The following is a 14,462-nucleotide window of genomic DNA, read 5'->3' on the forward strand; positions in this document are numbered from 1 at the left end:
GATTTTTTCTTTTCCTTTCCCCCCCAACCTCAGCCTTGTAGCTGCTTTAGGATATCTGCCTAAATCCAAGCTGAACTATGTAGCTTTTAAACCCAGGCCTCCTTCCGTGTGCCAGATTGTTCTTAGCACAGGAATACCATCCTCAACACCTCTGCTGCTTATTTGGAAACTATGCTTCAAGTTTTCCCCAAATCACAGAGGATGAAATGGGTAATAAGTTCAGCCTGCTTAGTCTCTGGGTCTCCTTGGACATGCACAGATTACAGGACATCTATTAGGGGCCAAAATTCTCCTTGGCCTCAGAGGACTCCTCAGCCGGCAGTCCTGGCACAGCTCAGCAGCTCTGAACCACAGTGATTGTTCCAGGCGCTCCTGACTGCTCTGGAAGCCCAGAGAAAAGAGTTCACAGACATTCCTGAGTAAACACTTTTATGCTGGTAATCTTGGTGGTTTTCTAAGATGACATGTGGTCTGTCATATCTATTTACATATCTTCATGAAAACAGATGCTCTATTAGCTATTTTTATCTGTAATATTCTCATAATTTGTTTTATTTACTCTTTGATCTTTCTCTGAGGATCTACCCTGTTCGGGATTAAGTTCTATTAATGCCTTGAGTTCTGTGGTTTGAATACCTTATATTCCCAATTTCCCTCCTCTTCTCAGAAGGCTTCTACTAAAACGCCACACTGAGATTTCCATTGCTTTATTCTTGTTGTGCTTATACATGGTTGCCTGGGAACAGTATTACCCAGGTGTGTTAGTAGTTAGGCAACAAGTTAAACTAAAAATATTGTGTGACTTGATACAAGAAATCAGAGGTAGCATATGCTTATTTTAAAAGACTGCCTCTGCATTGACTTATAATGCACCACTAGTGTGTGGAGAATAATATCACTGGGGACTTTCTATAGCAGCAACAGATTTTTTTTCTTTGATTTATAGTATGTCCTTTAAATGATCCTGTTGTTATAATAATGTTCAATACAATCTGACATTAATATCTAGGTACTCCAAATATCTATGTACTGTAATGAAGGATAGTTCGTACAGCAAATATTTCTGAAATATAAAATAACACAAAAACCCTCATGAGGGCACTTGTTGCCAGTAGTACAGTGATTTCACAGTAGCAGAAACAAATTACATGACATACAAATGAGTTACACCTTCCTTAGTAACTAATCTAAAATGAAAGATTTAGGAGAAACATTGGCTTGGATATGTTTCCATTTCTAGCTAGTCAGGCATGCCTAGAATTTGAATCTTTCATCCATGTTTTTAAAACATCCAAAAATATGTAATATTCCAAGCACAAATTCAGGCTGGGCAGAAAATGGTTTGAGAGCAGCCCTGAGATGGACTTGGGGATGTTGGTTGATGAGAAGCTCAATGTGATCTGGCAATGTGTGCTTGCAGCCCAGAAAGCCAACTGTATCCTTTCCAACGCAAACCGTTCTATGATTCCATGTTTAGCCAGGAATGGAAATTCAGAAGTCAGAAATTGCCATCTAGCCCAGTGTTTGAGATCTTAGTAAGAAAGCTCAGTAATGGCAGATAATTTCTCCTGCGTTCTACAAGCTGCCTGTTATTCTACCCCAAGTCCATGCTGGGGCCTTACCCCTCACTTTCCAGTTACTAGTGATCCTGATGAACACACACTCCTCTCTGTGACCTCAAAGAGTTGCACTAGAGACAAAAGAGCTCACTGCACCTCAGTTGACGCCTGGTCAGGAGATATCACTCTTCGTTGCAATACCCTGGCTGTGAGTTTCCCTTGCAGCAGAAAGATACCAAGTGATGACAGTTTTATTGACTTCAGTTTTGAAGACGACTACTTTTGAAAGTTGTTCTCACTACAAAAGCTCTCTGCTCATAAAAAGGGAAAATGAAGGAATTACAGTGCATCAATTCAAGGCATCAATACATGCTCATTAGTTTCTTCTTGTCTTTTCCAGGTGTGTGAAGGGAGGCTGCAGGTGCTAACACAACCTTTTTTAAAAAGGGTTTTGCATTAGCAAGGCCTGAGTCTTACCCAGGACTAAAACTTGTTTGCTATCTTTGACATTCAAAGGAAGCAAATTAAGCTCTCCCAACTTTTTCTTATTGTTTGCTAAAAATGCTTTTCTCTTATCTCTTAATTAGATTGTGGTATGTTGTTATGACTTGTGTCTTACTCATCAACAGAAGGGAAATCCTGGATTCATTAAAGTCAATGGGAAAGTTGCTGTTGACTCTGTGCATTTTCCAGGCGCTTCTTAGAGCTGCTCAAATTCTCTTCTGGTTTGTACTCTCACTGACATTTATTTATGATACACACATACCTGTATTAAGGAAGGTTTGGCAAAACTCCTGGATGAGGTCCCTGTTCATTCCCACCCTTTCATGGCCTTAACCTAAGAGGTGGCCAAGCTATGGTCATTCTGTTTCTCTTGAGATCAAACTTCATTGCTCAGGGTGGGATGCAGTGAGTATATTTACACATTTGTTAAGTGTATCTGAAGTATATCTGAAAACTGTTAAGGCAGAGAACAGTGAGATTTATATGTCTGATATCCTGGAAACATGGTGATGGATGCTGTTTTGGTTTCTGTTTTGGGAGGAGTGAGAGAAATTTGCCTTCCCTTCAGTTAAATGCATAACTTTAAGTTTCAGAATTATGGATTCTATTTATTCTTCAGCTGAAACCATATTCAATGTGTATTTGACAACTAAGAAATGTCTTTGCTGTCAAAAATGTACATGCAATCGTTTATTTATTTAATAGTATTGCTTTACCACAATCTGAAAACAGCTTTTTGTTGTTCGCTTGGAGATTTTTTCTGAAGCTGAGACAACTACACTGAGTTACACTGGTCATACTGGGCTCAAAGGGAGAATTGCCTGTGATTGAAACAGTTTGCAAAGTCTGTGGATTTCTTACTTGTTGATATTCTCAGCTCCTTGTTTATCCTGTTTATTGTGCTGAATTGATAATGTATGAATCCCAAGCTTCAAGTCTTCTGCCAAACCTGACTTATTTTTTCTTGTTATCTTGAGGTATAATTTGGATCTTGAGTTTTCCCTTTCTGTCTTCAAAGGATGAAAAATTGGCCCAAGCTGGAGAGAGAATACAGGGAAGAATGCACTGATACTCAATCTTTCTTTAGTGTATTTTACTTGTCTGTAAAAAGCCAAAGCACTTGCCAAATGTGGGGTAAGAAGGACATTTTTTAGGATATTAAATTGGCATGGATATTTTTTTCCCCCTTCCTTTATGGCACAGGCTATCATCCGCTCCTTAACACAGGCATCTTCACTGAAGAGATTCCTTGTTATTTCAATGACCTAGAATATTGGTGGTGCCACAAACCTCTCTGATTATTGTCCTGTTAAACATTGTAGGATTTTACAGCACTTGGCTTTTGTGGGAAAGGTTTTAAGTTCTCTACAGGGTATTAAGCTGGGCTTTTTTTCTGTGGCTTGTAATGTGTGCAAATGGTTAGATTGTGTGTTTGCTCCAACGTTTTTCACATACTGAGAGGAAAAGAGATTGACTGAGCCTCTCTGTCCTGGACTGTAACTGGGAAAATGTTTTCTACAGGAAATCAGGTTTGGTTGTGGTGGGGTTGTTTGTTTGTTTGTTTTGTGTTCCCATTTGATTTTTGTCATAACATTATCACTTCTGTTTTTGTGGTGGGGGTGAGTTAAGAAGGTCAGGATTTATCTTTTCTTTTAATACGCTTCTAAAACCATTCTCATTTATTATTCTAGTTTTCTTAAGCAAGTGAAACTCACTTCCCACAGAAAGGCTTAAAGTCTTCTAAAATGCTTTTACACAATACTTTGATGAGAGTTTGGGATTTGTACAGAATCATAGATCACTCATGCTGGAAGGAACTTCAGGCAGGTCTGTAGTACAGCCTCACAACCAAAGCAGGGCCAATGCTTAGTTTTGACACCAGCTTGCTTGGTACTTTCTCCAGTTTGTCTTGAAAATCTTCAACAACTGATTCCTTTGTCGCTCTGGGCGTTCTGTTCCAATGCTAATCATTCCACAATGACCTTTTTTCTTATACACAGTTGAAAACTCTACTGTTTCAGCATATGATCATGGTTTCTTGTCCTCCCTTGAGGCACCTCTGTGAAAAGCCTGGCTTTATCTTCTCAGTAACCTCCTTGTAAGTACTGTAAGACTGCTGTTAGGTCCCCCCAGAGCTGACTCTTCTTCAGGCTAAACAAGCCTTCAGCCTCAGCCTCTCCTCACAGGACAAGTGTTCCAGCCATCTCGGTGGTTGTCTGCTCGACTTACTCAAATATATGAACAACCTTCTTGTACTAGGGACCCAAAACTGAACGCAGTTATCCAGATGTAGTCTTGCTGGTGTCAAGTATAGGGGCTCTACTGGCTACTCTCTGCCTGATATAAGAATTACGCATGTCTTGTGATATTCCTGGGGACAGGTAGCTACACCTTGGTCCAAAACCCCAAAGTCTGGACTAGAACCACCTTTTTCAGTCAAGTATCGTGTATGAAGTCTTAATCTTCTTGTCTCATGAGTGTGTGTTCTTTGTTCCATTAATATATTTGTCTTACAAATGATTTGTAGCCAAACTCACAAAATAGCAATGCAATTTACATTTTAAAAATTAATACTAGCATCTGCTTCACTACATTAAAGTTGTCATGTGTTTTCTGTGCAGTTAATTAGAATGTGTATTGGAAAAATGAGATTTAGAGTGAGTTACAAAGGATTAAATAAAAGTAGATGTGTGTGATAAGCTAATGTTGTCTTTGCTTAGTTTTCAAATTGCATAACATGGAACTAAAATAATCTGGTCATGTCCAGTCACATAGCCCTGGATTATGGAATTTGCACTTTGTTTGCTTTTTTCCACAAGCAAGAGCATTTCAAATCCTGAGAAACTGAAGCACCTTGTTTCTTAGTGTATTTTCTTCTGTTTCCCTTTTAAAAGCATGAAAAAATAAATAAGAAAGAATACATTTGGAAGTTATTAAGGTTGCACAGTTAGTCACTTACAAGCTGGTGGCAGCCCAAATTAGGTTTGAAAGTACATGGAGTGTACATATAGCAAACTGGGAGGAGTTCTGAAAGAAGTATAGAGGAATCGACTACACATAAAAGCCTCTTTTAAATGCTGTTCTGTACATCTGGAGAAAAACCACTAAAACCTGCAGAGCACCCTGGAGAAATTTGTTGCCAAAAGAAGCACAAGGTGTCAGAGAACAAAAACCAAGCCATGATTTCAACTGAAGTTAGGTAACTAAGCAGACTAATGCAATTCAGTGCGTGGCTGTGAGCAGTGGCAGTCTGATGTCACAGGCACCAGTCGCACACTCACACCTCTCACACGCTACGTGCTTTGCCAGGCTGAGCCTCCACAGTGAGACATCATGGGCTAAGTAGGGGATGTTGTAATCACATGTTGCAGTCACATGGCTTGATCCTGGGCATTCCTCTACAAGATGTTGATCAACAAGGGGGCTTCAAACAGAAGCAACAAAATCGCTCATACTGACGTGGTTACTTTGGACTTATATAGGTGTGAAGAAGAATAAAATTGGTCTGTAATAGATTTCTATACTATATGTAGCATGTATTCAGCATACATAGTATGTATATGAATTATGTCTGCGTGTATATATGTAATATGTGAAAAAGTTCAAGGAAATTAAAAATACAGTCCCTGAAAAAATAAAATAATCTTATTAAGCACAGGGGTATGACAACTGTACAAACACCAGGTGGGATCCTGCCTGGAATGAAGCCAAAAAGAATTTTGGCACTGGGTCTGGATATGGCTAGGCTTTTCTTCAGTTCTGAAATACAACATGCCTTCTTGTCCTCCAGCTCAGTGCAGAGATGCTTATATGCTCTGGTTGTATATAATCTCATATTCACAACCGTCTTGGGTATCCCCTATTACTTCTGTAAAATCCATTCACATTTTCTCTCTTCATTTCAAGTAAAAGAATTTGAAAGATAGGCTTTTAAGGAAATACCTAATACCAGAACTCAAAGGAAGAAAGATGGGTCTGTTTTAATGTGTATACGTGCAGTGGGTTTTTTGGAGTTGACGAAAGTTACAATTACATAGCTGACATTGTAGTTTGGTCTATCTCATGTGTTACACAGTACCTGGCTAAACCAGTGATGTATAATAAAACATAACTGCAGGCCATAGGTTCTGGTAGATGCCTGACCTACAAGTAACGATATGGTGAAAAACCTTTCCTACATATAGAAACTTTCAGATTCAGCCTTCTCAGATACATCTTAAAAAGTCGGCTTCATTGCTAATCTTTTCAAACCTTGATCGTTTGTGGTAATGAACAGGAGAATAACACTTGAGGTCTGATCCTATCGGTAAGTAGTCTCCTGCAGAACAGTTCCTAACATCACTGTGAATGATATATTCTAGACATCTGTGTACTGGATCTATTATTTGCATGTGAAAAAGAATGGTCTATGATCTTGAATGAGTTAAGTTCTTGACAATTAAGCATAGCCAAGATAAAAAGTAGGAATGCTTTGAAAATCTATGCAGCAAAGAGACTAAAGAACAAGAATGCAGAAAAATTACTATTCCAGGCCCTAGACATAAGCTACAGCAGGCAACAGAAAGAAGCCTCATAGTACCAGCTTGCATTCTGTAGGATGCTTCTATACTGTAAAAAGTAACTTTCTTAAATGAAAAAGTTCCCTTATTACAATGTTATAAGCTTTCCAAACTTCTTTTGCAGACTTTTGCCCAGCCGGTTAAATTTAACTCTGACTTTGGGGTTTTTGAAGTAGTTAACGATGCCACACAACGCCTGGAGAGCCAGCTGAAAAATATTCTACATGATCAGAAACCTCCAAAACCCATTTATGATGTTCTAAGGAAAGCAGAGAATGATGGGCAGCTCTCCAAAATGTGCAGTGCTTCTCCAGCCTTCAATATGGATCCAAATTACAACACTATGGTAAGCATCTTGTAGTCCCTGAGTTTATATTTAGATCTTACTGTAGAGATACTGGCAGTAGTTATTGTTGTGTTTGGCTTGGTAGCTTGGGAAAAATGTTAATTTATGTTAGGAAAACATAATGATGGGCCAAATTATGCCCTGCAACGCACATGTGTCTACCAGACAAGTGAATGGAATTACACATGTACATCCTGTAGCACAGAATTTTGAAGACTCTGTAGGGCAGGATTCAGTTGTGTGGTCCGAATACTTTTTAATATTAAAAGAAAAAATATTATGACAACAGTTACTTTACTAGTGATCCCTGGAATGTGCAAATTGACTGAAACTAATGCATCTCAGTCTTTCCTTATTAATTAATTTCCGTGTGTGGCTATGAGCTCATCTGTGGTCTGGCAACACGTAAGTCTCTCTTCCATTAATTCCCAAAGGATTTACATGGTTAGCATCAATTGAAACGGCCAGAGAAAATAATCTCTGGCAACAAGAAAGCTAAATTAGTGGAAAGATAGGTTGGATTTTAGAAAAAAAAACTTGTTTCAAACTTGCTCAGACACTATCGGTTTTGGTATTCTTACCAGTTTACTTTCAGGGCTTTCTTCAGTACCAAATTAGGCAGCTTAAAATAAGCAGTTGAAGCACCTGAGAGACTACAAGACAGTATAATTAGTTGTGGGAGCGTACATTAAGCAATAGCTTTGGAAGAGAAAAAATATTTCACAGGGATACTTGTTTTATTCCTTTCTTGCTTACTTTGCATTGGTGTGACTGATGTGAATTCAGTTCATTTCATTCAAGGCCAGTCTAAGGGTTTGCTACATTTTTAGAGGCGGCTGCTCTAAATTATGTCATACCTGGAAAGCTGAGAGAAAATCAGGGAGTTGTAACAAACTGCTGGTTTGCCTAGCATAAGCTTAATGATTTTCAGAAAAGAAAACAGTGTTGAGAGAGGTCAAAAGGCAATGATGTTTAATAAAAGGATAGTAATGTGAGATTGTAATTATCTGCATCTAAATGGACAAATGGTACAATAGGACAAGGCTCACAGACATCCCTACCATATTAAGTAATTGTTTTCACAAATACTTTGCTTGAGAGCATAAAACCCAAAGAGTTATTCTCGATTTCTTATTTGCTCTAAGGATTCAACTGGGAAATGTTGTGCGAGTGTGGCTAATGTTGCTCTCTGGGTTGACTCCACATTGCAGCTATGGATGGCCTTTCTCAACAAAATCAAAGCCATTTTTCTGTTCCTTACATCTTTCAAGTGGTTTGCAGCAACAGGGCTTCTGTGTTATTTAAGAATATATTTCTTTATCTGGGCCATTTTCCAAAGGGAAACATTATGGCCTTTTGAGGAGCATTATGCCTCAGCACGCTGCTTCTTTTTAGGTGAAAGAGTGGTGTTTCTTCTTATTTTTGACTCCTCATTTACTGGATAGGTAATGTAGATGCCTCACCCAGGTCAGCTTGACATCTCAAGGCTGAGCTGGAACAAAATGGCCTAAAAATCAACATGTCAAAAATGGTTACTGGAACTACACAATGTGAAAGAAGTCAGCTTCATTCTTTGTACTACACTATGACTGAACCAGAAGTCATCCCAGTCCAACTGCATCAAGTAGTTCTGTTCAAATCAAATAGGATTTGATCTTTCAGGCATCAGGTGCTGCTGTCTTCTTTGCTTTAGCTGCTTTCTTCACACTGACTGAGAGATTGACAGTTGCTTTGAATGTTACATTGCTACAAAAAGTCACCTTGAGTGGCCATCACTGGCACATAACTAATGAAAATGACTAGTAGGCCCAAGACACACACTCAGTGCTATTTTTATCTGTATTTTACTTCCCTCTCAGACTGTTACAAAATTACGGATAAGCTAAAGTTCTCTGCATGTGTGTATGCACACTTGCAAATTATTGATGTGGAGGTAAGTACCTTCTTATCAACAGTCAAAACTTGACATGAAATGTATTATGAAAAAAACCCCACAAAGTTGGGTAGAACTGATCACAACTATGGAAAGAAACAAGCTGGCATCCAACATACCGTACTTCAGAGAAAGAGCAGTTCAACAGAGCACTTAAGTATGTGTTTAACTTTAATCACACAGAATCACAGAATGTTAGGGATTGGGAGGGACCTCGAAAGATCATCTAGTCCAGTCCCCCCGCTGGAGCAGAAACACCTGGATGATGTTACACAGGAATGTGTCCAGGTGGGTTTTGAATGTGTCCAGAGAAGGAGACTCCACAATCTCCCTGGGCAGCCTGTTCCAGTGTTCTGTCACCCTTACTGAGAAGTTTCTTCTCAAATTTAAGTGGAACCTCCTGTGTTCCAGTTTGCACCCATTGCCCCTTGTCTTATCATTGGTTGCCACCAAGAAGAGCCTGGCTCCATCCTCCTGACACAGGGAAGTTAAACATGTGCTAAAAGCTTTGCTGGATAGGGTCCCAGCAAGGCCTGAGGCTGATGGGGTAAGGAAGCTAACCAAAGTAACAAAACCCATCAGATTAAATGTAGCATCTTTCTCTGGGGAAGAGGAAAGAGTGGAGGTTCTTCCCTTTGGATAGTATATTAGATTTTGTGTACCAGCCATGTACAGACACGAACATGTTGTGAGTCACTCAGATAAAGAACTGGGCTGTGGGTCAGTAAATGCATAAATACTAAATGCCAAAATAAAGAGACAATTTTCTGTATTCCAAAAAAGCTTGTCAGTTACCAAAATGAGGCATATACTGTGTAGTTGGGAATAATTAGTCTCCATCTCCACAAATTACATTGTATGAGCCGCTGCCAACATAAGCTTTCCATATTTTGAAATGTTTTCTTCTCTCTAAATGAAACCCCACCCACTTTCTGAGTAATTCAGGATTTTTAATCCCCTACAGATATATATGAGGCAGAAATAACCCTTGTCCCTAATGGAATATTAGCTCATGGAAAGAAAATTCAAAATGTAATTGCATTAACTGATTATTTGATATAGCAAGTAGGATCCATCCTTGCCCAAACTTCACCTGTTTTTATGGACAAGTGGAGTTACTGCATTATTCCAAATCATCAGTCTTGCCTTCACAGAAAGGAAAAATGCACCTCAGATAAATAAAACAGGTCATCTCCTAAGAGTGGAAAATGTACTCTCTTAAAAAAAAAAAACCAGGAAAAAAGAGTGCTGTGTGTCATTTCTAAGGGAAACAGCTGTGGATCAGTGTTGCCAGTAGTCAGCTTGCTCCCTGTCTGAGACCCTAGGCATAGTTTTTTGGTGAGCTGGCTCTGTGCAGCTCGCTGCCCAACACTCCCTTTCACCCCCAAACCACTCTTTGGGGCCACCTTGCTTCTGCTTTGATGAGGCACCGAGGCTTAGACCACCTGAGCTAAAATCTGTTATGGGCCCAATTCATAACACACTTCGGTTTCCACTGTGAGAGTTACTGTGTGCAGTGCAGTTGTGGAATGCTCCAGTGTAAAAGCAGGAAAGGTGATGACTGATTGGCTTTTTATGTGTTTGATTTTGTTTTTAATACCCACAGCTCTTCCATTCTGGGAGTATAATTTAATTTAAGGGTTCCTTATTCTTCAAATTCTTGAGGAAAAATGAAATAGTGATTGCTTATAAAATCTGATAAAGTCAGGAAAATTAGCATTTTCCTATTGCAGAAAATTTAGGAGCATCTAATTAGCGTTTGGAATTGTACAGTAAAAGCATGATTCATACACACATTATTTCCAAGAAAAGGCACCCGTGATTTGTTTAAAAAGTACTCTTATAGATGAAATCAGATTTAGACCTTTTTAGCTCTTAATAGGAAAGTAAATTAACTCAATTGTCCCAGCACAATTAAGGCTAAACTGGATAACAAAGGAGGTGTTCACTGTATATTTGTCTTCCTGAGACAATGCTTCTGTAGAAGGAGATGGAGTCAGTTACATGGCAAACAAAATGAGAAAGTCAATCATACTGTAAATCTTTGGCATTTCTTTTTAATAGTGTCTTGATCGAGAACAAGCAATTCAGTGGATTAAGAAAGAAAGGCTTCCAGCATTTCTAGAAAGCGACTGTTACTTTGAATACAGGTATTGTAATCTTTTATGCTGTATCTCAATTTTAAATGTGTACAGTATTCTTAATCTGTTTTCTGCTGCCTCTAGTCCTGTTTGTTTAGTTTGAGTATTTTAGAGACATGCATAAAGTAAAATCAGTGACATCATGCTGTAATTTTCCTTGACTATGAATTACATACTATATTACACCATTACAAAGAGAGTAAAACTGTGGTTTACTGATTTCTGAATCTCTGTTCCACAGAGATATCATGGTAGCAATGCATATTTCTCTAATCAATATGTAAGCTGTGTCAGTGGAAGTTAGGAATATGTGAATTCTATTTGGAAAAAACAGCCGGTCCTTTTTATTTCAATTATTAGTTTTGTGCCTTTGGGCCCACTGTCGGACTTCCTTTTGCAAGGTTCTCTGTGGGATGCCGTGGCATAGTTGGATGATTTACTGTTATACACTTGCTGTATTTTTCCAGATGTCCTTTCAGCAGATGTTCAAGAGGTTTAATGTGCTTTTGGGGAGGATCTGCCTCTGCATCCCTTAAGATTGTATCTAGATGCTGACTGTAGTGTGTTTCAGGGGTCCAGAAGGGAGAGGCAACCTAGCAGAGTGGTTCACAGAAGTCATGTTTGATCATTGTAATGACAGACTAGTTACTGGGGTATAGACTTCTGCATTAAAGATTTCAAAATATTTTTAACTTTCAGTATTCTGAAGATTACATTCAAATGGAAAACTTTGTAAAGAACAAGGAAACCATGACAGAGTGTTCCATTTTAACTTCAGTAGCAAGCTGCTTTACACATATCTGGGGCTCATGAAACACTAACTTTGATCTTCTGCTATAGCAAAGTATTTCTTTGATCAAGGAGTTTTACTTAAGAGAATTACGTAAAACAAACTTTAAGCATGTACCTAATTTCCATTTACATCAGCAGTTTAAGTTGTCTTCCTGAATCAGGATCCAGATAGGCTGAGATGCTAAAAGGGAAACTTGTGTTTAAAGATGAAGGTACCCCAACCCTAGAACGAAATCCTGTTTCCCCTTAAGTACTGGGGACAAACAAAACTGGGAATTCACTGATGGTTGTAGGCTCAGGCATAGGCTTCATCTTTCCTTCTCATGCACCTTGGTTGGTTTTGTCCTGCTTTCTAACTTAACTAAGTTCTGCTCCAGTTCCTAACCCAGAGCGTCCTCGTTATTCTCATGTGGTTCTAAGGCTGCCTTTTCCTGAACATCACAAGGTTGACACTAACACAAGGTAGCACTGGATTGCCGTTCAGTACTATGAAGTCTCATACAGCAGCCAGGTGAACATGGTAGCATCAGCTGTCTCTTTATCAGCAGAAAATTCAACTAGTATGATCACTGCTGTGGCATTGCTGCTGGAAAATTGCTGACACGACCAGGAAACGTGGTGCCTGGTGGTGATACAGGTCTTCCACAATCCAGGAGAATAGTTCTGGTTTAGTGATCAAAATTTCAAGGGCTTCTTGGCAGGGCTTAGGAACTGTGTAGAAACATGCACAATCATCCTGATAAAATCAGTTTTACTAGTAAAGCAAAGTAGGCCACCCTCTGTTAAGCTGGTGGACTATGGAATGGCAATACTGGCATTTACATATATGACAGCAGGTGAAGGATGAAATAATAAAGCAGATCATGAAGTTCTCTGTAGCAATTTATTTTTATATGAATCATGTTCTTTATTGCCTATTGTGGGGAAAAATCAACTGATTCTCTGATTAAAAGCTAAAATTAAATCTTTTCTTGTCCCAACATTTAACTTCAGGCTTGCTAAACTGATATCACAGGTAGAATGGAGCAAGACTGGCATTAATTTCATTATAGATAGTGACTACTATCCCTGGATAAGGAAGCAAAAGCCAAGTTCTCCCCCTCCTGAGGAGGATGACACTTCTTTGACTATGAAGAAGCTGCACGTGTCTCTTGGACAGGTAAAATAAACATGTTTACTGGGTGTAACATCAAGTTAGACTGAATGCATAGGGTTAAATTATTCTAGTGAGGTCGCAACCTAATTGGACAACTGATTCGCTGAATATCCCTTATTTTCAAAGCTCTTTGTAGTATAGAAGAAAGTTGATGGGTTGTAATACAGCTTAAACAGAAGCTGTGTTACAAGTATGCTCAGCTACTCTATTCACTGGGAACTATAATTACAGAAATCTATATGAACAGACTGCACAAATGGCTTCAGACAGTAAGCCCTCTGCTCTTAGAAATGCAGCAATAGAGAAATTTGAAATATTCCATGACATTTCTTTTCCTAGGCTACAGTTTCTCAGACAAAGGATTGGTTTACATTAGCAAAACGAAGTGAATCTGTGAAAACTACAGATTCATTTGTGCATCCTGTAGCTTCTAGTGAAATTCAAGATATGCAGTATTTGCCTGGGCAGCATGAAAGAGACGATTCATTAAGTGAGAAATACAGCCTTCTGGGTAAGTAACAGGGGCTCAGCCATAGTATTTATAACACAAGTCTAACTAGGTGGAAAGAAAAGGCATTCCAAGGAATTGCTGCTAACTTCACTTACTGCCTTCTGAGTATCACATGGTATGTTAGGCTTCAGACAGGGATTTGTTTCTTTCCATAGCCACAACATTAAATGAAAATTCGAGCTAGTAGCCAAGTAATTTTGTGATAGTAGAACCCTTTTTCCTTACATATTTCTGTCTCATAGATGTCTGTAAGTTTCAGCTGACAGGTGGTGGGTGGTTAGTTTGTTTGTTTTTTCTCCATTTGATATGTTTTGAAAGACTTTCCTGTCTGGATTCTTTGGGTATTTGATAATGTATGATTTGTGTTGCAGCCATCTTCTCAGGGTATTTATGTTGGGCAGTTTGAGGCATTTTGGCTGCCAATTTTTATGAATCTTGTAGAACGTGATCATTTGTGACCCTCTTGTCTATCTGTCAAATTTAACTGAAATTGTTCAGCAGGTTTCAAAGGTACAGAGAACATATAGATGCACATATGGACATACCTGATTGCATAGCCTTGCTTCTGCTCTGTAGGCAGTAGCAAGAAGAACAGAGAAGTCTCAGCTCATACGTGAGAATTTCTCTCTCCCCTGTTTTCAGAGGAAAAAGCAGCTATTCCACTTTCAGACTTGTACTGCTGGGACCTTGGAGTCCAATGGCTGAGTGGAAAATTGGAAGGCATGGTAACTCCAGAAGTTTGTCTTCTTCCCCAGACCAATGGGGATCACCCCAGGAAATACATTGCTGATGTATGGATTAATAATGAAGCTGTTTAAGTCACACTTGTCTGCAGCTCATGACTCTACCACTAATTTTTGCAGTGCTTTGAGCAGAGAGGTCAGAAATGCACCATTCTTGCAGAGGGTTGTAATGCAACGTAGCTCTGTACTGCAGCAGGCTGGGCACTGGCCTATGGGAA

At 39.1% G+C, this 14,462-nt stretch overlaps 1 protein-coding gene across 1 annotated transcript in view; it reads left to right on the forward strand.

The window, feature by feature from the left end:
* The window catches only part of RGS22 (regulator of G protein signaling 22), a gene marked incomplete at its 5' end in the record, with an annotated part of 62,301 nt that overhangs the window by 5,410 nt on the left and 42,429 nt on the right, over positions 1–14,462 (forward strand). The window contains 4 exons of the mRNA XM_082044311.1: positions 6,747–6,968; positions 10,966–11,051; positions 12,828–12,993; positions 13,330–13,501. Coding sequence (XP_081900437.1) covers positions 6,747–6,968; positions 10,966–11,051; positions 12,828–12,993; positions 13,330–13,501 — 646 coding nt within the window. The remainder of the gene's footprint in view (positions 1–6,746; positions 6,969–10,965; positions 11,052–12,827; positions 12,994–13,329; positions 13,502–14,462) is intronic.

This window comes from Streptopelia decaocto (genome assembly GCF_964273445.1).
Source record: "Streptopelia decaocto genome assembly, chromosome: 2".
NCBI classification, from domain to species: domain Eukaryota; kingdom Metazoa; phylum Chordata; class Aves; order Columbiformes; family Columbidae; genus Streptopelia; species Streptopelia decaocto.